The 24,074-nt window shown below is 43.8% G+C and overlaps 1 protein-coding gene across 1 annotated transcript in view; it reads right to left on the reverse strand.

The window, feature by feature from the left end:
• The window catches only part of ABCD2 (ATP binding cassette subfamily D member 2), a 138,083-nt gene that overhangs the window by 75,041 nt on the left and 38,968 nt on the right, over positions 1–24,074 (reverse strand). The window contains exons 2-5 of the mRNA XM_040412408.1: positions 14,518–14,698; positions 9,222–9,343; positions 6,389–6,545; positions 364–458 (exon numbers count right to left, since the gene is read on the reverse strand). Of these exons, the coding sequence (XP_040268342.1) occupies positions 364–458; positions 6,389–6,545; positions 9,222–9,343; positions 14,518–14,698 (555 nt within the window). The remainder of the gene's footprint in view (positions 1–363; positions 459–6,388; positions 6,546–9,221; positions 9,344–14,517; positions 14,699–24,074) is intronic.

Here is a 24,074-nt window from a genome sequence, read left to right on the forward strand (position 1 = left end):
GTGTATATCCATACATTGAGAACTGGGTTTTGACAGTTGGAGTTGTGTTCCTAGACACTCTCACACTGGCCAATCATTGCTGACTCTGCGGGCACACACCTCTTTGAACAAGGGGAATAGTTCAAAGTTTATTCAAAGTTTGTTGTCAGTTTATATAAATAGTCAGGAGGAATAAAAGAGGAACAGCACAGTGCAGACATGTCGCAGAGATAGGTCAGACGATAGTATTAGTGAGGAAGGAAGGATCTGGTGATGACAATGTCTCTGTAACATGTCAGAGGACAGATTTCTAGGTACACTTTACATGCATGGCATCGATCATCAATACATACCATAATAATTTAGATGCATAGTTTTACTTACTTTTATATTTAGCTTAGAAACCACTATATCTCCATTTGGGGTAATGATTGGGACATTCTCACAGATGATGCCATGATCTACATCGATAACTTTACCTGTTACAAAATAATGCAGTGCAAAATATTAGAACATTTCTGCGTTAATTTTTACCTACAGTCTATCTCTATAGTACGTTCCATATTCTGATCTCCTCAAGAGGGTGGAAATTTGGTTGTGTCATCTGCTGGTAGCATTGACAGCTACTATGTAAGAGCTCAAAACATACGGTATTTCACCAATGTTTAGCAAATATCAAGATGAAAAAATTGTTTAAAAAAAAAACTATCTATTGAAATAATACAACGGGGAACTCTGTTTATTAGGGCACTTGGCCTTTAAAATGTTGTATTGCAGTAGATTTTATCCCTGACCTAGTAAAGAATCAGCCCAGACGGGCATCATTGGCAATATGAACATATTATTTTAAGAATTGTAGGCCATAGTTTAGTGGTTTAAGGTCACTATTTTCATCACACATTATGCCTTAGTTACAAAAAAATTTAGTTACCAAGAAAATTTCCAAACATGTCAATTAGGTCATAGTTGACTTTGAAAACAACAATGATTAATATAATACAAAGATGAAAATCATTACTTGTTAATGGCACAGCACATTGTTTTAATTGGACTCGTGAATCCCAATGCAAAAGCTCAGCTTGGGTCCCCGTGCAACGTCTCCTCATGCCTGCTAGCTGCTGGCCCTCCACCCCCCCGTACCTTTTTAGCACTATCTCTAGCAGCCAGTGATACATCTGCTCTGATTGGAGTCATCCATTTCCCAAATAGTGACTGCAGCAACTAAGGTGTTCAACAAAAGGAAGGGCCTTTCACACCGCTTTGTGCTTTTTAGTTTTTTTTCTCTAGGCATGCACTTGTTCTCCCGTGTCACCTACTGCATAAACATCCACCTTTAATCTACTTGGGTTGTAGGTCCACTGTAAATAGGGACAGGAGTAAAGTATAATATACAGTACACCTCAGCAGTCTCTTCCATACAGACGTGTGCTATGAGAACACAGTAAACCTTTCAGCCGACTGTCTGCATTTTCTCCAGTTTGCCTTCCTTGACTATATGTTGACCGACTGTTACTTATGTCATTAAAACATTAAAGGGGTTATCCAGCAGTGGATAATGATGACCTATCCTCAGGATAGGTCATCATTTTCACACTGGCGGAGGTCCAAGTCTTGACACCCCCGCCAATCAGCTGTTTCAGGGAGCTGCCACACTGCAGGCTCCCAGCAACTCACCAGGCACAGCACTGTACATAGTACAGCAGCTGTATTGGTATTGCAGCCCAGCCTTATTCACTTCAAAGGGGCTGAGCTCAGTGGTGTGGCTTGGGTATTTGGCATCCGGGGCAGGTCCTTTCTCTGGCACCCCCCAAAAAAAGTTGTACCCCCTCACAGTAGTTATGCCCGCTCTGTGCTCCTTTCACAGTTGTAATGCCCTCTTTGTGCCCCCTTTACAGTAATAATCCCCATTGTGCCCCCTTCACAGTAATAATCCCCAGTGTGTCCCATTTATAGTAATAATGCCCATTGTGCCCCCATAATAGTAGTAATACCCACTGTGCTAGTAATGCCCTCTGTGCCCCCTCCATAGTAGAAATCCCCATTGTGCCCCCTTCACAGTAATAATGCCCACTGTGCCCCCTTGATTGTAGCAATGCTCTCTGGCTCTGTGCCCCCTCCATAGTAGTAATGCCCTCTGTGCCTCCAGCTGTTTGAAGAGAGGGCAGCGCTCATATGAGAGCTGCTTTCTCTGTTCTGTTCACCTGCTCGCCGTAGCATTTGCAGTGGTGAGCAGGTAAACAGAGAAGAGAAGGCAGCACTCATACAAAAATAAAAGCAGACAACCCCTTTAAAGACATTCTTGGAAAACATTACATACAGCGCTACAGAACATACAGGGTAATACAGCGCCACATACCTCTTACATCCAGTGGCGTGTCCTCTCTGATGTAGATATTCTGTTTCCTCTTCTTCTCCTGTTAGACCAGACCACCATGGTGACTTCTTTCAGCCACACCTCGTCTCTGCAGAGTTTAACAAATCTTATTTTCTAACTTTTCCATCATCCTCCCACCTTCTCAACACCCCATCCTGCCACCCCCAATACCGTGTCCACTGTGCTCCCCAATACTTTCCTGCAGAAACAGTCTGTCACGGCTGAGGGTGGGGGAAACCCTCAGCTGTGCGGTATCAATAATAAATAGCCCTGGAACTAGGAGCAGGATAAGACGACCTGTTCCTCCTAGGCACAGATGAACAGGAGTCTCACTGGCCAAGAATGGGGAACATATACAGCAAATGGCAATGGCAGGTAGTGAAACTAGTACAACACCTACCTGCCACAGACACACAGCCTGGAACCCGTGCACAAGTGCTAATGTCCACACCAAACACAAAAGGACACAGCACACACACAAAGCACACATGAACCCAGAAACCATAAGCTGCAATAAACATAGAGACACCACTAGACATATAATAAGATAAGAACATCTATGTCTAAACATTATTTATGACCACAAGGGTGGCCCTCACTGGGCAGATAGTATATGAGACCAGGAGAATGACTCCAGCAAACACCATGGCTGGAGTACCCCTCAGCTACTGGCATCCCAGGTAGCCCAAGTAGCCACACCTACACACAGACACACCCAGTGTTCACTCACTAGGAATGGAATTAACCCTTCCAACACCAGGCAAGGGAAGAAAGCCACTTAAAGGGAAAGTGTACACACAAACATCACACTCCACCTGTTACCACCGGCAACGGCATGCGAGGCGACCATGTCCTGGGAAACAGCCAGAAGGCCGAGACACTGCCACCACATACACACAACACCACACGTTGCCACGGGCAACCGCAAGTGAAGGAAAGTGTCACAACACACACCATAGGCCGTGACACAGTCCCCCTGAAAATACTGGTACCACACAGATAGTGCATCAGTACAAAAACAACCCTTTATTTTGTGCGCTAGTATAAAAAAATCCCATCTTCCTTTCAGATCAGACCCCCATATAAAAACCTAAATGAGATCCCCCATCTGAGACCAAACCCCCTTTAGACCTCTATGTCAGACCCCATATAAGTCCTCAGTTTTAAACCTCAAATCAGACCCCCATTAGACCTCCATGTCAGACCCCGACCCAATATCAGACCTCAGATAAGACCCCCATATAAGACCCCCCATTAGACCTCCAGACCCCCCATATCAGACCTTCAGACCCACATATCAGACCTCAGACCAGACTCCCATATCAGACCTCCAGACCACCATTAGACCTCCTGACCCCCATATCACCTCCAGACCCCCCAGTCAGACCTCCAGACCCCCCCAGTCAGACCTCCAGACCCCCCCCAGTCAGACCTCCAGACCCCCCCAGTCAGACCTCCAGACCCCCCCAGTCAGACCTCCAGACCCCCCCCAGTCAGACCTCCAGACCCCCCCCAGTCAGACCTCTCCAGACTCCCCCAGTCAGACCTCTCCAGACCCCCCCCAGTCAGACCTCTCCAGACCCCCATTAGACCTCTCCAGACCCCCATTAGACCTCTCCAGACCCCCATTAGACCTCCATATCAGACTGTAAAATAATACTTACCTCTCCTGCCGCCACTCTCCTTGTCCTGGCTGTCTTCTCTTCTCAGGGCCTGCAGCGTCAGGTCAGAGTACGCTCTATACGTCCTGATGCTGCAGGCAGCCAGGACACAGCAGCGCTGGCCCTGAGAAGGGCAAGCAGGAGGAGGGGTAAGTACTGTACAGCGCTTCTCTCCCCCTCCTCCTGCAGACTAGTGAGTGCATCCATTATGGAAGCGCTCACTACTAGTATTCCTTTTATAAGATGCACTGCATCTTATAAAGGGAAAAGCAATGAGCGCTTCCATCTGTATTGATGGAAGCGCTCATTGCTTCTGGCACCCCCCTGAGAGCTGGCACCCGGGGGCGGACCGTCCCTCCCCTGTCCCCCCTAGGCATGCCACTTGCTGAGCTGCAACTAGGCGATGTGACCGATGTACAGTGAAATCACATGGCCTAGAAAGAGGCCGCTGCGCCAGCCTCTTGTAACAGCTGATTGGCGGAGGTCCCAGGTGTCGGACCCCTGCCGATCTGATATTGATGACCTATCCTGAGGATAGGTCATCAATTATCTTTTTTCTCAAAGTGGAGAATGACTGGCATCCTGTTCATCAAAAAACATCTTCCCCTGCCTTCCCCACTCCAGCATCTCAGATTTAAGATACTTTGGCTACCTGACAACAGGTCAGAAAGAAGATGAATTAAATATATTCATCCTTAGCGTGGTGAGGAGGCTTGTGATCCCAGTCGCAGCTGCAACTGCTGAAAACTCCTAAATTTTATGGTATAACCTAGACTACATGGGGGAGATGTTATCAGTGACTTATAGCATTCTCTGTAAGTGTGTATACACAAATGAAATGCTCAATCATTTGGTGAAATGATCGGAGTTGCGGACACCTCAATCTTAGTTCCCAGAAACAATGCAGCTCTATGGAGACGTGTGATAGCAGCAGCGATCCCCTGTCCTCATACTGTGGAGGTGATCACCTCCACTTAACGAGCAGCCGACTGTCGGGAAGGAATGCTTCCTTCCGGATAATCAGCTGTTCCTCTCATACTGTAAATGAAGTGTGTATACATAGATAGCTGTCAGTCACTGATAGCTGTACACGGGAGGTGTTATCAGTGATTGATGGCATTCTCTGTGAAAGTGTGTATACATAGATAGCTGTCAGTCACTGATAGCTGTACATTGGGGAGGTGTTATCAGTGATTAATAGCATACTCTGTGTAAGTGTGTATACATAGATAGCTGTCAGTCACTGATAGCTGTACATGGGGGAGGTGTTATCAGTGATTAATAGCATTCTCTGTGTAAGTGTGTATACATAGCTGTCAGTCGCTGATAGCTGTGCACGAGGAGGTGTTATCAGTGATTGATAGCATACTCTGTGTAAGTGTGTGTATACATAGATAGCTGTCAGTCACTGATAGCTGTGCACGAGGAGGTGTTATCAGTGATTGATAGCATACTCTGTGTAAGTGTGTATACATAGATAGCTGTCAGTCACTGATAGCTGTACATGGGGGAGGTGTTATCAGTGATTAATAGCATTCTCTGTGTAAGTGTGTATACATAGCTGTCAGTCACTGATAGCTATGCACGAGGAGGTGTTATCAGTGATTGATAGCATACTCTGTGTAAGTGTGTATACATAGATAGCTGTCAGTCACTGATAGCTGTACACGGGGAGGTGTTATCAGTGATTGATAGCATTCTCTGTGTAAGTGTGTATACATAGATAGCTGTCAGTCACTGATAGTTGTACACAGGGGAGGTGTTATCAGTGATTGATAGCATTCTCTGTGTAAGTGTGTATACATAGATAGCTGTCAGTCACTGATAGTTGTACACAGGGGAGGTATAAAGTTCAGAATAAGCAGAGCATCTTTTCCCATAAAACTATTAATCTGCATAGCTTCTTCTGCTCTATGCTGTCTGCAGATTGTACTGCATTTTGTGGTGACAGATTCTTTTTAAAGTGTATGGGAGATACTGAAACAGGTGAATGAGTTACCACAGTAAGTTAGACCAGGCAACCCATTCTCAGGAGCAGTGGGGTCACATCTGGTTGACTTCCACCGATTACACTTTTATTGTACATCGAGTTGATAGCATTAAGTCAGTTTCACACAACTGTAATGCTGGAGCATTTTTGTACCTATATTATGGCTACAAGTCTCATTTAGACCACAGGTTTAATCACTCGACCATGCTGTGCAAATACTGCAGATTTTCACTATGGATTTCATTCACTGCTATGTAAACTGTGAAATCGGTAGCTGGCACTAAGATCATTTCGGTTCAAAAGCGTAATTTATGTGAACATAGCTTAAAAGCGTTTCTTGGAAAATCCTGTATACCATGGAAGCAAATTAAAAAGAACAAATACCTTTAATTTCCAAAGGTCCGTCTATGTGAAGCCCAATCTTTTTTATTTGGTTCTGATTTTCTTGAATTGAAGACTTTTTATAAATTCCTCTCTTTACTTCGTTAAAGACAGAAAACATATTATACACCCTGGCAGTATAACCTGCTAGTTCTGTGACCTACAAAATAAAACACATACTGGTTTAATTCCCTATAGATGCTACAAAATATGTTACAGATAAAAGCCAGTATCACATAGGCGCATTTGTGTCCCCTCATTAGGGACAAGTGTGCTGGCCTGACTCGGGTCTACTAACCTGAACTCACAGAATCATAGATCCATATGATGCTGTGGATTCAGGTCAGTAGACCTGTGATTAGGGTGGGACTCTTGTCCATAAGAGAGGTGCATCAATGGGACCATCATTTGCTCTTGTAAAACTGATGCAAAGAAATCATCAGAAATTCGTTCCCTTACAGATTCATTCCTTGTATCGATCAGTGATGAGCAAGCATTTGGTCATTTGTCAGGATGATCAGCGGCACCATTTACATGAGGGAATTATCGACAGCAAGCATTCATATCAATACTCAACCCCAATAATTTCCCCAATCCTCAGTCCATGTAAAAGAAAGTGTGTGCCCCATGCCTGTGCTGTGGACCGCAAAATGGCAGTCCACAATGCACGGGCACCGTCTGTATGCACATCGTTTGCAGATGAGGACCCGTTCACTTGAAAAAAAATAGTACATGTTAAATTTTTTTGTGGTGCAGAGACATGGACCGAAATCCTATGGAATCCAGACGCTTCATAGTGCTTCCGTGGGCATCCGAGCAACAGCGCTCCGTACCTTGTGGACTGCAGACCCATTCAGGTTAATACAGGCACAGGGCAAACACGTTCATGTGTATGAGCCCTTAACCAGTGACCAGCACAAAAGAAGATGACCATATAATGTCTACGTTTTGGAGATAATGTTTATCTCATGTCTTTACTGAAAGGACACCTCGAGTCTTCTTGTTTTCAGGCTGAAGTTCAGGGGCTATTGTTGCTAAAGCAAGGATGTAATACCTCAAAGTCTCTCCTCCATAGAAGCTTTGCTGGAGAGGCTTGAAGATTTGTCTGGTTGTCTCACATAGATTAAACAGGTTGTCCAAGATTTTCATATTGATGGCCTATCCTCAGGATAGCTCAGATCGGTGGAGGTCTGACTCCCAGCATCCTTGCCAGTCAGCTGTTTGAAGAGACCGCCGCACTCCAGTGAGCGGTGTAGCATCTTCTTAGGCCTCTGGCATCACATTCATTGGTCACATGGTCTATGCGCAGCTCAGTCCCATTCAAGTGAATGGGACTGAGCTGCAATACCAAGCACAGCCGCTATACAATGTACGGCGCTGTGCTTGGTAAGCTGTAAAAAGTAGCCAGAACTTCTAGAAAGGTCTACAGTTGGTGTGTCTTCTACAGGTTCAAAGAAAGTGCATGCTTACAGCTATAAAGAAAGACGTAGCAGATGTAGTTTGAGTTAACATCTACAGGAGGTAAACCCTGATGCCACCATACACAGTTGCTGCATCATGTTTCGAGTCTCATTCCAACGTGCAGAAGAAGTAGAAGATTAGCCCTAGCTTTAGGAACCGAAGGAGCAGGGGCGCACATACTGCCTGTGCAGCCGGTTCGGCTACACAGGGGCCCAGTGTGGGAGGGGGCCTCTTTTTACCAGCAGCAGGGGGAGATGAGCGCTTCCATTCCTTAAGAAGGCAATACAGATGGCTGTGCTGCGGCAGGGCAGGGGACAGACGTCTCCCCTCCCCGGTCCTCTGATAGGCTGCAGGCCTAGTGCCTATAGCCATTATGGTGGGCCTTATAACAATTGAGGGACTATGAGGAACATGAATACTAGTATGAGCACTATGGGAGCATTATTATTTCTGGGGCACAGTGGGTACATTATTACTGTTGGGGGCACTATAACTACTACGTGCACTCTGGAAGAGAATTATTACTATTGGTGGGACTTTGGGGAGCACTGTTACTGTTGGGGGCATCCTGGCACAGTATCAGCTTAGCACAGTTATTTTTCAGGAACATAATGGTTACACTATTAGTGTCTATTAGACACTATTTTCTGGTCGCAGTTATTTTTTAGGACACTGTGTGGCAATAATTACTGAAGGTGGTACTATCTGTGTGTAACTAGTATTTGCAGGGGGACTTTTTCTGCAGTATAGTATTGGGGGGCACAGTATTGGGGGTGGCAGGATGGGGTTTTCAAGAAGGTAGGAGGATGATGGAAAAGTAGAAAACTAAGATGTCTGTCTGTCAAACTTTGCAGAAGAGAGAAGAGATGTCTGAAAGAAATCATGGCGGTCTGGTCTGTATTAGGCTACTTTCACATCTGTGTTAGTGATTCTGGCAGGCTGTTCCAGCAGAGAACAGCCTGACGGAATTCACCAGCTCCAGCACTGTTGGATGCTGATGAAATGCCCACTGATGGAATGTCCGGCAGAGATTCAGCCACAATCTGGCAAAAAAGCAGAGAATCAGCGAGACACAAAACGCTGCATCCTGTGGATTGTGTCCAGCTGATTCCTTGCATTCTCTGCCGGATCAGGTGGCCGGAGCGTAGTGCTGCAGGTGTGAAAGTTGCCTTACCCTGTATGTTTGTTATTGCTGTATGTAATGTTAGGAAGGAATAGGTTAGTTTGAGAATTTGGCTTGGGGGGGCCCAAGCACATTCTTAGCACGGGGGCCCTCTGCTGTGTGTGTCCGCCCCTGCGAAGGAGGGCTATTATTCTAAGCATAGGTGACTTAATATACATGTATAAACAGAGGGTAATATTAAAGGCACGGTACCTCTTTATATGAAGACATAATTCTTTCAATGGCATCAGCTCCAGATGCTAGTAAGTTTCTGGCTGTGGTGAAGGCTTCAGTTCGTTCACTAACCATTGTAGGTTTCTGCCCATCTTCTAAATCTAAAAGAAAAATTAACACTAGAAATATGTCGCTATCCATTTGTTTTGAAAGGTTTTGCTTCAGAACAGCTGATATACAGGACATTCAACAGGTAAACAGTGAGGAGAGCACAGACCACTGAGAATATCTGGATGCCCACCTGCAATATGTAGGATGGTTCTTACTCCCATTGTATCAGTCCAATAAAAACAGATGTAGTGGATGCTGTGGCTACGTCTGTTTTTCATGGATATTCAGAACATTGACAAGGGGTGAGGTTAATAGTAACACGTAAAAATATTTCTGTGAACTTGCTGCCACAATGAGTACCTCCATAACATTCCTAACTGGACCTCTAGAAAGGTGTTAGCTGCGGTGTCCTCGGGGTCAGCAGTGTGTGACTGGGGCTCCTTGGGCCCACCAGAGGAAACTTTTCTCATAGCCCAACCCCTGTATCAATAAAGTCTACTAGGTTTTGAATCTAAGAATAAGACCCTAATGGCAGCTGACTGGCTTTGGGGCCCACTATGGTGTCAGAGCCTAGGTCCACTGGAGGATCCTCTAGTATTCTGGTGGGCCAGTCCGACCATGAGTTCCAGTTTTTGCCCCTAACACCTCCAGCCATAGTCAATAGAAAGCTTCTGGCACTCTAATTGGTGGGTGCTTAGAATGGTGTTCCTACCCCCAAAATATGTAGAAGGTATTTCCAGCACTCCAAACTAGAAATGCAATAGGAATATTTAAATGCAGATATACACTTTCCCTTAGTGCCATTCTGCCTTTCTTACACACATTAAGCAGCAATGAAGATCCTTCCGAACCGAAACATCAAACAAGCATAGACGGATGCTCTACTCTGGAGTGCTGGAATTATCTTCTACCTCCAGCCATAGTGTTATCATTAGTGCAAACCACAATGATCCATAACATAGTCACCCATAGTTCCTTCATAACATGCTAGCCAATGTCAATCATAAAGCCACCATACTGTGCAAGCCATGGTGCCCTCAAACAGTATCAGCAACAGAACCCCACATGCTAGAAAAGAGCCCTCATACAGTGGAAACCTCCAAGCTCCTATTCCCAGCCACAGTGAATCCCCTACCTGCAACAGTTCCCTAATTGGTAGCCACAGAGCCCCCACTGTCAGCAATAGTAACCAAGGAGACCTTGCTTATTCCAGACAACCATGTGTCACCACATTTCCCGAAGCAGCCCCAGAGAAATCAAGCGCTACAGCTTTATAAGCTAAACCACTTTTACACTTGAGTACTTATTAGTGATATCAACCTAAGCAACAATTGGCTATTGTAATATTATATAATATTAAAGCCAAGACAAATTAAGAAAAGTTGAGTTTAGTCAACAAGGGTATACAAAACCATCATTATCACCAATGCTTCATAGTGCTCTTAAAAAGGACCTGTCAGCTTTCCTGAAATGTCTGTCCCAGTAATTACTTGTGTTTTCCATGAAATATCAATTTTAGAGCATATGCTGTTACTCTGTTATTCCTCCAGAACATTTATGAATAAATTGACAACTGGACACTACCATAAACCTTGCCAAAGGGATGTGTCCCTACGTACTCTGGCCGCACTGATAACACCCAGTAGTCAATTTATATATCACTTTGTAGAAGGAATAACAGAGAAACTGCGCTAAACAGAGTTCTAAGTAAAGATGCTCCAGAATAATTTCATGAATATACTATATAATAATATATATACTGCATTTTTCGCTTTATAAGACGCACCTGATAAGGTTTTTGAGGAGGAAAATAAGAAAAAAATATTTTGAACCAAAAGCTGTGCTTTTGGTGGGTTTTGAACTAATGGTGGAGTGTGGATGACACTATTATGGGGGGGGGGATCTGTGGATGACACTGTTATGGAGGATCTGTGGCTGATGCATTGTTATGAGGGATCTGTGGCTGGCACATTGTTATGGGGGATCTGTGGATCAAACACTGATATGAGGGGATCTGTGGATGACACTGTTATGGGGAATCTGTGGATCACACACTGATATGGGGTGATCTGTGGATGACGCTGTTATGGGGGATCTGTAGATGATATACTGCTATGGGGGATCTGTAGATGATATACTGCTATGGGGGATTTGTGGATGACACTGTTATGGGGGGGATTTGTGGATGACACACATATAGAATCTTATGCTGGTCCCCTCATGGCCCTATGTGTCACAGTATTAAGTTATTTATGTGTCTCCTCATGTCCCTGTGTGAATAGTGACCCCATTACACCAGGCCCCGCTCACAGCAGTCTTCACATGTTAAGTCTATTTATTTAATCCTTAAGCAGTGGCTCTGCTTTGCTAAACTACCGTAATCGTTTGTAGTACTACTCACTATCAAAGCAGCAGTCAGGCCGGCAGCGTCACATCACTCACTCGGCAGCGTCACGATCCTGCTCTGCCAGCTTCATTAATGAAGTGGGAGGAACATGACCAAGTGAGTGACGTTACGCTGCCGGCCTGACTGCTGCTTTGATAGTGAGTACTACTACAGACAATTATCGTAGTTTAACAAAGCAGAGCCACTCCTTGAGGATTACATGAATAGACTTTACATGTAAAGACTGCTGTGAGCGGGGCCCGGTGTAATGGAGTACAGTGACTGCACTGGGCCCTGCCACGAGTGCAACAGCAGTTGCAGGCCTCCAGCCCCTCCTCCCACCCCGCGTGATAGAGCTTAACTGTAACTGATACATCGCAGGCCACGCTGTGCAGCATAGCGGCTGGCAATGCATCAGTGTCAGCCATGTAAAAAGTGCACCATTCGCTTTATAAGATGCACTTCCATTTCCCCCCCACACTTTTTTTGGGGGAAAGGTGCGTCTTATAAAGCGAAACATATGGTAATTTACTAAAACGTGCATGTCAGGAGAGATGCAGGTCCTCTTTAAAACCTCAAGTGCAGCACCTGTGTCTTTTGTCTTCAAAGCTTAGCTATTTTGGTTCAAGATCCTCGAATTTTAGCAATAAGACGTTATTTTCATCGTCTGGCATAGTTCTTAGTTGTGTTGCCTGCTCGGTCTGATGGTCATCAGTTCACCCTTCAAGCCTCCATTATTTCACCACCTGCCCTTTCCTACTGTCAGTCATTTATCCCAAAGACCCGAATAAAGCTTTGCTGTAGCACCCTTGTAAAGTGGGGGACCAGGGCACTGCTGTGCAGGGATAGACTGACGGAGCTGCAATCAGGGTGGATAAAAATCAATGATTTTTAAAAAAAATTAATTAAAAAAAATCGGATTTTTTTGATTTAAATCTGATTTTTTTTTTTAATATAAAATGCTTTTTGGGGAAAATATATTACCATCCAAAGGTTATTCCATCATGAAATAAAGATTAGTTTTTTAATTATGTAGAATAAGGCTGTACGTAGACTCCCATATTGTTGAATGGATTAGGCAGTGGCTGAGGGACAGACAACAGAGGGTTGTAGTCAATGGAGTATATTCAGACCATGGTCTTGTTACCAGTGGGGTAACTCAGGGATCTGTTCTGGGACCCATATTGTTTAATATATATTGCAGAAGGCCTCGATGGTAAGGGGTGTCTTTTTTCTGATGACACAAAGATTTGTAACAGGGTTGATGTTCCTGGAGGGATACACCAAATGGAAAAGGATTTAGGAAAACTAGAGGAATGGTCAAAAATCTGGCAACTAAAATTTAATGTTGATAAGTGCAAGATAATGCACCTGGGACGTAAAAACCCAAGAGCAGAATATAAAATCAGTAATACAGTCCTAACCTCAGTATCTGAGGAAAGGGATTTAGGGGTCATTATTTCAGAAGACTTAAAGGTAGGCAGACAATGTCATAGAGCAGCAGGAAATGCTAGCAGAATGCTTGGGTGTATAGGGAGAGGCATTACCAGTAGAAAGAGGGAGGTGCTCATGCCGCTCTACAGAGCACTAGTGAGACCTCATTTGGAGTATTGTGCGCAGTACTGGAGACCATATCTCCAGAAGGATATTGATACTTTGGAGAGAGTTAAGAGAAGAGCTACTAAACTAGTACATGGATTACAGGACAAAACTTACCAGGAAAGATTAAAGGACCTTAACATGTATAGCTTGGAAGAAAGACGAGACAGAGGGGAGATGAGAGAAACTGCTAAATACATAATGGGAATCAACAAGGTAAAAGAGGAGAGAATATTTAAAAAGAAGAAAAACTGCTACAAGAGGACATAGTTTTAAATTAGAGGGGCAAAGGTTTAAAAGTAATATCAGGAAGTATTACTTTACTGAGAGAGTAGTGGATGCATGGAATAGCCTTCCTGCAGAAGTGGTAGCTGCAAATACAGTGAAGGAGTTTAAGCATGCATGGGATAGGCATAAGGCCATCCTTTATATAAGATAGGGCCAGGGGCTATTCATAGTATTCAGTATATTGGGCAGACTAGATGGGCCAAATGGTTCTTATCTGCCGACACATTCTATGTTTCTATATGTGTAATTTTTTTGGTAAATAAATTCCATTAATCCATTCACAATGTCATGCTCTTCCAGAGGTTTTTGTAAGATTATTGGGCAGTTTCTCTGCCTACAAGAAATTATCACAGATGCTTGGTTTACTTTTGCAGTTCTCAAAACTGAATTTGACTCAGCAGAGATCACATGCCTCTTCTTCACAGCAAAAATGTTATAACATGAACAGAGTTGAGAAAAATACCTTAATCCTAACTTCTACAAACCTTTGAATGCAGAATCAACCTAATCAAACTAATATGAAAAGTTGTTTAAATCTTCATCTACTTGCATATTATAAGTTATACCAGCAAGAATTAGTCTTTATGTAGAAAACTATGATTTAAATCAAGCCTTACTGACTAGTGATTTAAATTGTGATTTAAATCGTGATTTAAATCATTTTTTGATTTAAATCAAATCCACCCTGGCTGCAATGATGAGTAAGAACTGCAGCATCTTCATTCTCAAGATTGGTAAGGGTCCCAGAGGTCGTAGCTCTACCAATCAAAAAGTAATGCCATATCTTTCTGATATGCCATGACTTTATGAGATTATAATACCCCTTTAAATTACTCAACAAGTTAAAAGAAAGGTGAGAAATACAAGAACACGTCAATATACCTAAACAGAAAAAAGGTTTTAGCTTTAAAATCTCAGCATCAGTTTTGAAATAACTAAAGTTCTTCTCACCTCCATCTGCAAAGCCTGTAGCAGTGATAATGGGCACAGCCACCATGACAAGTCCGCTTGCGCTCCATACATACTTCATCAGAAATTGCTCTATCATAATATACCACAGACGTTTCGATAGAATAAGATTCATTTGATCTGCTAATGCCACATAACTCTTCTGAAGCTTTGTCATTTCTACCTAAAAAGAAAAGACATTCTCAACAAAAGACTCAGATAATTTAACACAAATGCAACATTAAAGGGGTTGTCCCACGAACAATATTCTACAATTCCTAGATCTGCATACCTTTATAATTGCATGCGATTAAAATTTTAGTATAGTAGAAACTGAGATGATCAATAAAATCTATCTGTATAACAGCACCTGCTGTTTGTTCTTTCCTTATTTCTCTGTCTACCTTGCTTAGGTGGTCGCACATGCACAGTTCCACTGTTCAACTGCCCCCAGTCCTATCTACAATTAAAAGCTGTGACAGTTGCAGCAAAAGAGCCACAGCAGACAGGACCCACACCCGGCGATATGAAAATCTCTGATCAGTGGGGGTCCAGATGCTCACCAATTACAAGAATACGAAGAAAGAACTGCTCATGTAGATCACTCTCTCCCCTCACTCCAGGAGAAGAGCTCAATAGAAAGCCTATGAACCCATCACTACTCCGTCTCATCCGAGGGGAGAGCTCTTTGTGTGAGCTCTGCTCTCCCCTTGTTCTACTGATCAGTGGGAGTCTCATCACTTGCTCCCACACCAATCAAAACCTTTGATGTGTAGCTATGAGTACAGTGACTCTAAAGAGGTTCTCCAATCATTTCCTCTAAATAGTCTATAGAACTAACCGGAGGAGGGGAGATACTAACCCTCTCTAGCTCCCCCGATGAAGCTGTCTCTGCTGTTATTGCTGCAGACTTTTCCGCCCAGGTCCTGACTTGACTTCAATGCAGCTGAACGGGAAAAGAAGCGGCCACATCCTGTCAGGATCCAGGCAGAAGAGCCCACAGCATGCTCGAGTGCGGCTGAGACGGCTGCATCGGGGAAGCGAGTAAGAGTGAGTAGTATGTATAACATGTTTCATCCGCAGGTTGGAACCATGGACTAATTAACTCCTTAAGGACCGGGCTCATTTTCACCTTCAGGACCAGGCCATTTTCTGCAAATTTGACCAGTGTCACTTTTTGTGGTGATAACTTTAAAACGCTTTGACTTATCCAGGCCATTCTGAGATTGTTTTTTCGTCACATATTGTACTTCATGACACTGGTAAAATGGAGTAAAAAAAAAAACATTTTTATTTATAAAAAAAATACCAAATTTGACAAAAAGTTTGAAAAATTAGCAAGTTTCCAAGTTTCAATTTCTCTACTTCTATAATACATATTAATACCTACAAAAATAGTTATTAAAAATAGTTATTACTTTACACTTCCCATATGTCTACTTCATGTTAGGATCATTTTGGGAATGACATTTGATTTTTAAGGACCAGTTCAGGTCTGAAGTCACTTTGTGAGGCTTACATAATAGAAACCACCCAAAAATGACCCATTCTAGAAACTACACCCCTCAAGGTATTCAAAACTGATTTTACAAACGTCATTAACCCTTTAGGTGTTCCACAAGAATTAATGGAAAGTAGAGATACAATTTCAAAATTTCACTTTTTTTCCAGTTACAAAGCAAGGGTTAACAGCCAAACAAAACTAAATATATATGGCCCTGATTCTGTAGTTTACAGAAACACCCCATATGTGGTCGTAAACTGCTGTACGGGCACATGGCAGGGCACAGGAGGAAAGGAATGCCATACGGTTTTTGGAAGGCAGATTTTGCTGGACTGTTTTTTTAACACCATGTCCCATTTGAAGCCCCCCTGATGCACCCCTAGAGTAGAAACTCCAAAAAAGTGACCCCATTTTAGAAACTACGGGATAGGGTGGAAGTTTTGTTGGTACTAGTTTAGGGTACATATGATTTTTGGTTGCTCTATATTGCACTTTTTGTGAGGCAAGGTAACAAGAAATAGCTGTTTTGGCAGCGTTTTTTTTTTGTTATTTACAACATTCATCTGACAGGTTAGCTCATGTGGTATTTTTATAGAGCAGGTTGTCACGGACGCGGTGATACCTAATATGTATACAATTTTTTTATTTATGCAAGCTTTATACAGTGATTTCATTTTTGAAACAAAAAAAATCATCAGTAATTCAAGAAAAATATCCAGCTCACCATAAGCGTTCGGTGCACGGAGAGGACCGGACCCATCCCTTGTATAATCAGAAAAGAATAAAACATTCTCCAGCATCCATCAATGTTGATCGTCTTTATTGTAGATCGGTATAAAAGTACATACTTCAATCTTCACCACCCTCCACCACAGGTTAACATGTTTCAAACTGATTAAGAACTTCCGCGTTTGAAACATGTTAACCTGTGGTGGAGGGTGGTGAAGATTGAAGTATGTACTTTTATACCGATCTACAATAAATACGATCAACAATGATGGATGCTGGAGAATGTTCTATTCTTTTCTGAAAAAAAAAATCATGTCTCCATAGTCTGAGAGCTATAGTTTTTTTCAGTTTTTGGGCGATTATCTAGGGTAGGGTCTCATTTTTTGCAGGATGAGATGACGGTTAGATTGGCACTATTTTGGGGTGCATATGAATTTTTGATCGCTTGCTATTACACTTTCTGTGATGTAAGATGACCAAAAAATGGCTTTTACACCGTTTTATTTTTTTACGGTGTTCACCTGAGGGGTTAGGTCATGTGATATTTTTATAGAGCAACTTATTACGGACGCGGCAATAACTAATATGTATACTTTTTTTATTTATGTATTTTACACAATAACAGCTTTTTTAAAACAAAGAAAATTATGTTTTAGGCTACTTTCACACTAGCGTTCGGGGCTCCGCTTGTGAGTTCCGTTTGAAGGCTCTCACAAGCGGCCCCGAACGGATCCGTCCAGTCCTAATGCATTCTGAAGGGAGGCGGATCCGCTCAGAATGCATCAGTCTGGCAGCGTTTGTCCTCCGCTCCGCTCAGCAGACGGACACCTGAACGCTGCTTGCAGCGTTCGGGTGTCCGCCTGGCCGTGCGGAGGCGAACGGATCCGTCCAGACTTACAATGTAAGTCAATGGGGACGGATCCGTTTGAAGTTGACACAGTATGGCTCAATTTTCAAACGGATCCGTCCCCCATTGACTTTCAATGTAAAGTCTGAACGGATCCGTTTGCATTATCATGAACAAAAAAAATAAAAATTTTTTTTTTTGTTCATGATAATGCAAACGGATCCGTTCTGAACGGATCCAAGCGTTTGCATTATAGGTGCGGATCCGTCTGTGCAGATACCAGACGGATCCGCACCAAACGCAGGTGTGAAAGTAGCCTTAGTGTCTCCATATTCTGAGCCATAGTTTTTTTTTATTTTTTTGGCGATTGTCTCAGGTAGGGGCTCATTTTTTTCAGGATGAGGTTACGGTTAGATTGGTACTATTTTGGTGAGCGTACGCCTTTTTGATCGCTTGCTGTTGTACTTTTTGTGATGTAAGGTGACAAAAAAATGGTTTATTTAGCACTGTTTTTTATTTTTTATGGTGTTCATCTGAGGGGTTAGGTCATGTAATATGTTTATAGAGTCGGTTGATATGCACGCGGCAATACCAATATCAGGGATCAGAGAGGAAGAAAAGGGGGTGCACTCTGACTCCACCATCAACCCCTGTCGCTGCCTACTTACACTACCCGCCCTAGGCGACGGGGCGTAACTGGGCGACGGTTCCTTACTTACGTAAGTGCACAGAGGAAAGATACGGAAGGTCAACCAGCCAAGGGTCAGAACCAGGAGAAGCGGGAGTACAAATAGAGCGGGCAAATGTAAAGTCAACAGTCAGAGCCGAGGTCAATCCAGGAGAGCAAATACGTACAAAGGATGAGACGAAGTCGAGGTCAAAGAACGAGCCGAGGTCACAAGGTCAGGAGGTCAATCAGAACAAGCAGCCGCAGATTAGAACCAAGGAACAAGGAAGCACCAATGGACCAGTATCACAGGCAACCTGTAGCCAGCAGGTTGCCTGTATTTATAGTGGGGAGTGAGGGTCATGTGACGTGGCCAGCGTCACATGACCGACAGACAGACAAGTCGAACACTGAGTGATCAGCTCGGCGCTCAAGGCAGACAAATCTCCCAGGATGCTGATCATGAAACTTCTTGATGAGCCTTGGGGCGTGGATCTGAGTAGCTGGGACCCAAGACCTCTCCTCGGGTCCATAGCCCTTCCAGTGGACAAGGTACTACCAGGAGTTTCGGACCTTTCTAACATCCACAATTCTGGAGACTACAAACTCCTCTTTATCGTCAATTTGTATGGGAGGAGGAGCTGACTGCGAGGGGGAACAATGGGTGGAATATATTTCTTAAGCAATGATTTATGGAAAACATTATGAACACGAAATGAGTCCGGCAATCTCAATATAAAAGATACAGGATTAATAACGCCAATAATCTCATACGGCCCAACAAACCGTGGCGCCAGTTTCCTAGAAGACACTTTCAGCTGTAGATTCCGAGTAGACAACCAGACCCTGTCACCAAGTTCAAAATTTCCCCCCTTAGAACGCTTCCTATTAGCCATTCGTTTTTGTTGTTCTTGGGCTTTTTGCAGGTTCACTTGGACCAGTGCCCAAACTGTGCACAGTTCAGAAATTACTCTATCAGCTTCAGGATTAGATGAAGGTATCAACGAGCTAGAGTTAAATCGAGGATGGATTCCAAGGTTACAAAAGAAAGGGGAAACCCCAGTAGAAGAATTCACACGGTTATTTATAGCAAATTCCGCCAGCGAAAGATATTTTACCCACACATGTTGATTTTCAGAGATGTAGGATCTTAAAAATTGCTCAAGAGTCTGATTTAGTCGTTCCATCTGACCATTAGTCTCGGGGTGAAAAGCAGACGAAAAGGCCAACGAAATCCCAATTCTCTGACAGAAAGCTCTCCAGAATTCAGAAACAAATTGAACGCCTCTGTCAGAAACAATATTTTCCGGGATCCCGTGAAGCCATACAATGTGATCAATAAAATCAGTAGCTAGACTCTTAGCACTAGGAAGTTTACTCAGAGGAACGAAATGTGCCATCTTACTAAATCTGTCAACCACTACCCAAACCACTGACTTACCCTCAGAAGACGGCAGGTCAGTAATAAAATCCATAGAAATATGCGACCAGAGCTTACTGGGAATGGGTAGTGGTTGTAACTCTCCGGCAGGATGTGTCCTAGGAGTTTTGGATCTTGTGCACACTTCACAAGCAGATACATATGCATTGACGTCTCTTAACAAAGTAGGCCACCATTATGATCTGGAAGCCAACTCACGAGTGCCTTCCATGCCAGGGTGACCAAATAAAACTGAATCATGACACTCACCCAACAACTGGAGCCGAAAATGCGCGGGAACGAATAACTTATCTGAAGGTGTATGTGCAGGCGCTAGATGTTGAGCTGATTCAATATCAGAGGCCAAATTAGAGGATAATGATGCCATGATGATATTGGCTGGAAGGATGGGTTCCGGAGGGGTATCGGAAGACTGAAAAGCAGAAAAACTTCTTGACAAGGCATCGGCCTTTATGTTCTTACTTCCTGGCCTATAAGTAATGGAAAAATTAAATAGAGTAAAGAATAATGCCCATCTGGCTTGATGAGGGTTTAGACACTTAGCAGACTCAAGAAATAACAAATTCTTATGATCAGTAAGAAGGGTAATTCTATGTTTTGCCCCCTCCAAAAAATGTCTCCATTGCTCAAATGCCCACTTAATAGCTAGCAACTCACAGTTCCCAATATCATAATTCCTTTCTGTAGGAAAAAAAATTCGGGAGAAAAAGGCACAGGGTCTGAGGTTAGAGAAGTTAGTGGGTCCTTGGGACAATACTGCCCCTACTCCATCCTCAGAGGCATCCACCTCCACCATAAAAGGTTCCTCCAGATTTGGTTGAATTAAGACTGGGGCACTACTAAAACTTCTTTTAAGATTCACGAAGGCTTCAATGGCTTCCTCAGACCAATTGACTAGATCCGCCCCTTTCTTGGTAAGATCTGTTAACGATTTGGCGATAATGGAAATTTTTTTAATAAACTTACGATAATAATTGGAAAAACCCAAAAAGCGCTGTAAGGCTTTAAGGGATGATGGCCTCACCCACTCCTGGATTGCCCGTACCTTCCCAGCATCCATTTTGAAAGAATCAGGAGTGAGGACATACCAAAGATACAGAATCTCCTGTACTCCAAAAATGCATTTCTCAAGTTTAACTGATAATTGGTTAACTCTTAAAATGTCTAGTACTAGTCTTATATGTCTCACATGCGAGTCCCAGGTGGGAGAAAAAAATAATCTGAATATCATCAAGATAGACGATTAAAAACTTCCCAATGAATTCCCTGAAAATGTCGTTCATGAAATTTTGGAAGACGGCTGGGGCATTACTAAGCCCGAAAGGCATAACTAGGTATTCAAAATGTCCCTCAGGAGTACTAAATGCCGTCTTCCATTCATCCCCCTCCTTAATTCGGATTAAATTGTAAGCTCCCCTCAAGTCGAATTTGGAAAACCAGGCAGCTCCTAAAACCTAATTGAACAGGTCGGGAACTAAAGAGAGGGAATATTGATATTTAACAGTGATTTTATTTAATTCACGGTAATCAATACAGGGTCTGAGTCCTCCGTCCTTTTTCTTAACAAAAAAGAACCCCGCACCCATTGGAGATACCGAGGGCCTAATGTGACCCTTGTTCAAACTCTCTTTAATATATTCCCTCATTGAATTTCGTTCGGGACCATATAGATTATAAAATCTTCCTTTGAGATATCGGGACCCGGATACTAATTCAATAGCACAATCATACAGTCTATGGGGTGGTAATTCTTTCAGCTCGGATGATGAAAACACATCAGCATAATCTCTAATATATGGGTTTGGGATACAGTATGAACCCCTGCTAAAACGACCGATAAACATGACTTACACTGAGAACCCCATCTTTCTATCTCACCAGTAGCCCAATTAATAACCGGATTATGTAATTGGAGCCAGGGCATACCTAATACTACATTTACAGGTAGATTCTCAAGAATTAGGAATAAGCATATTTCAGTATGGCACACCCCTACCGAAAGAGATCTCCGGGGTACAAAATTTGACCCTACCACCCGCCAGGGGAGTGGAATCAATGGCTACAATGTTTACTGGATGAGGAAGGGCTAAAATCGGAATTCCTATTTGGATAGCGAATTTACGGTCAATAAAATTTGATGCTGACCCGGAATCAATAAAGGCGTCACGAAACCCCTGATTCCCCCCAGAGACACAGTAATAGGAACCAGCAGCTTTTTTCTTACCACCCCAGGGAGTACCTTGTCTGTTGAGCCCTCTGGTTTGGGTGGACCTCTGGAAGAAGGGATCTTAGGGCACTGTCGGACCCAGTGATCGGAACCGCCACAGTAGAAGCACACTCAACGACGAAGCTGCTCCTTCCTGGTCATGCCCAGCTGCATGGGTTCATCAGAGAAGCCTTCGGATATTGCTATCACTGGACCCATCCCCATCTTGAGAACCATCTGTGGAACAAGAAGGTGTTCTTGCTGTCGTTCCCTAACCCGTCGGTCTAGCCTAATGGCTAATGTCATGGTTTGTTCTAAGGTTTCGGGGGGTGGATAACACACTAGCATATCCTTGAGGGTGTCAGACAAACCAGACTTAAATTGACTCATGAGGGCCGGTTCGCTCCACCTGGAGGGAACGCACCATCTACGGAATAAGGTACAGTACTCCTCAACCGGACGGTCACCCTGTCTGAGGGATTTCAGCTGGGTCTCTGCTACCATGGCACGGTCAGATTCGTCATATAACAAACCTAGCACCTGAAAAAATGCGTCAACGGATCTGAGGCATTGCAAATCGGAAGGCAAGGAGAATGCCCAGTCCTGGGGATCCCCCTGTAATAAGGAAATAATGATCCCCACCCTCAGATCCAGAGTAATAGGGACGTAAGCGAAAATAAAGCTTACAGCTTTCCTTAAACGCCAAAAAGCTTCTACGGTCAGGAAGCTTAACGTGGGGTTCCATACAGGCAGGGCAGCGACGGGAGGCACAGGAAGATCATGAGCAATCTCTTGTGCCTGTAATCTCTCCCCCAATTCCTGAACTATATGGGCCAGATTCTGCACGTGGTCAGTTAGGCTCTGTAAGGGATCCATAGTAAAAAAAACTTTAGGCCTGTGATTCTGTCAGGGATCAGAGAGGAAGGAAAGGGGGTGCACTCTGACTCCACCCTCAACCCCTGCCCCTGCCTACTTACACTACCCGCCCTAGGCGACGGGGCGTAACTGGGCGACGGTCCCTTACTTACGTAAGTGCACAGAGGAAAGATACGGAAGGTCAACAAGCCAAGTGTCAGAACCAGGAGAAGCGGGAGTACAAATGGAGCGGGCAAATGTAAGGTCAACAGTCAGAGCCGAGGTCAATCCAGGAGAGCAAATACGTACAAAGCATGAGCTGAGGTCAATCAGAACAAGCAGCCGTAGACTAGAACCAAGGAACAAGGAAGCACCAATGGACCAGTATCACAGGCAACCTGTAGCCAGCAGGTTGCCTGTATTTATAGTGGGGACTAAGGGTCATGTCACGTGGCCAGCGTCACATGACCGACAGACAGACAAGTCGAACACCGAGTGATCAGCTCGGCGCTCAAGGCAGACCTAGGGGCAGGGAGCCTCCCAGCTAGCAAAGCCGCCCTGGGAACGAGGCCGAACACAGATCCTCGCTCCCGAAGCTAAGCAGCAGGTCTGCGGCTGATGGGAGACCGAGTGCGCCTTTGGCGCCCCGTTACAATGACGTTTTTGTTTATTTTTACTTTAACTTTTTATTTTTACTTCAACTTTTGGGGGTCTAATCCTTTACAATGCATTCCCCATGAGGACCCGATGGCACCGCCGCCGCCCGCAACATGAAAAGTTGCAAACCGCAGGTCACAGGACCCCCACTCGCATTTAGCCAAGGTGCCTGCTCAATGATTTGAGCAGGCACCTTGTTCCGATCACCGCCCGCCGGTGATTGGAAATACACAGGGTGTACAGGTACGCCCTGTGTCCTTAAGTACCAGGACATCAGGGCGTGCCTGTACGCCCTATGTCCTAAAGAGGTTAAAGGAAATGACCGGAGAACCCCTTTAAGTATATTTTAATTACGGTAGGTGTTGGAAAGCTGCTTCTAGAAATTTTTTAAAATTACAGGTGAAACTCAAAAAATTTGAATATCATGCAAAGTTCATTTATTTCAGTAAGGCCTCATGCACACGACAGTGTTTTTTCACTGTCAGTGATTTGGCTTCAGTTGTCCATGTCCGATTTTGCTTCAGTTGTGTTTCCTTGTGTCTTCCTTTTTTTTGGGCTCCATTCACACGTCCGTCGTGTGTTGCGGACCCCTATAGAAATGCCTATTCTTGTCCGCAAGCTGCGGACAAGAATAGGACATGTTCTATCTTTTGC

The sequence above is a fragment of the Bufo bufo genome, chromosome 1 (genome assembly GCF_905171765.1).
Source record: "Bufo bufo chromosome 1, aBufBuf1.1, whole genome shotgun sequence".
NCBI lineage: Eukaryota > Metazoa > Chordata > Amphibia > Anura > Bufonidae > Bufo > Bufo bufo.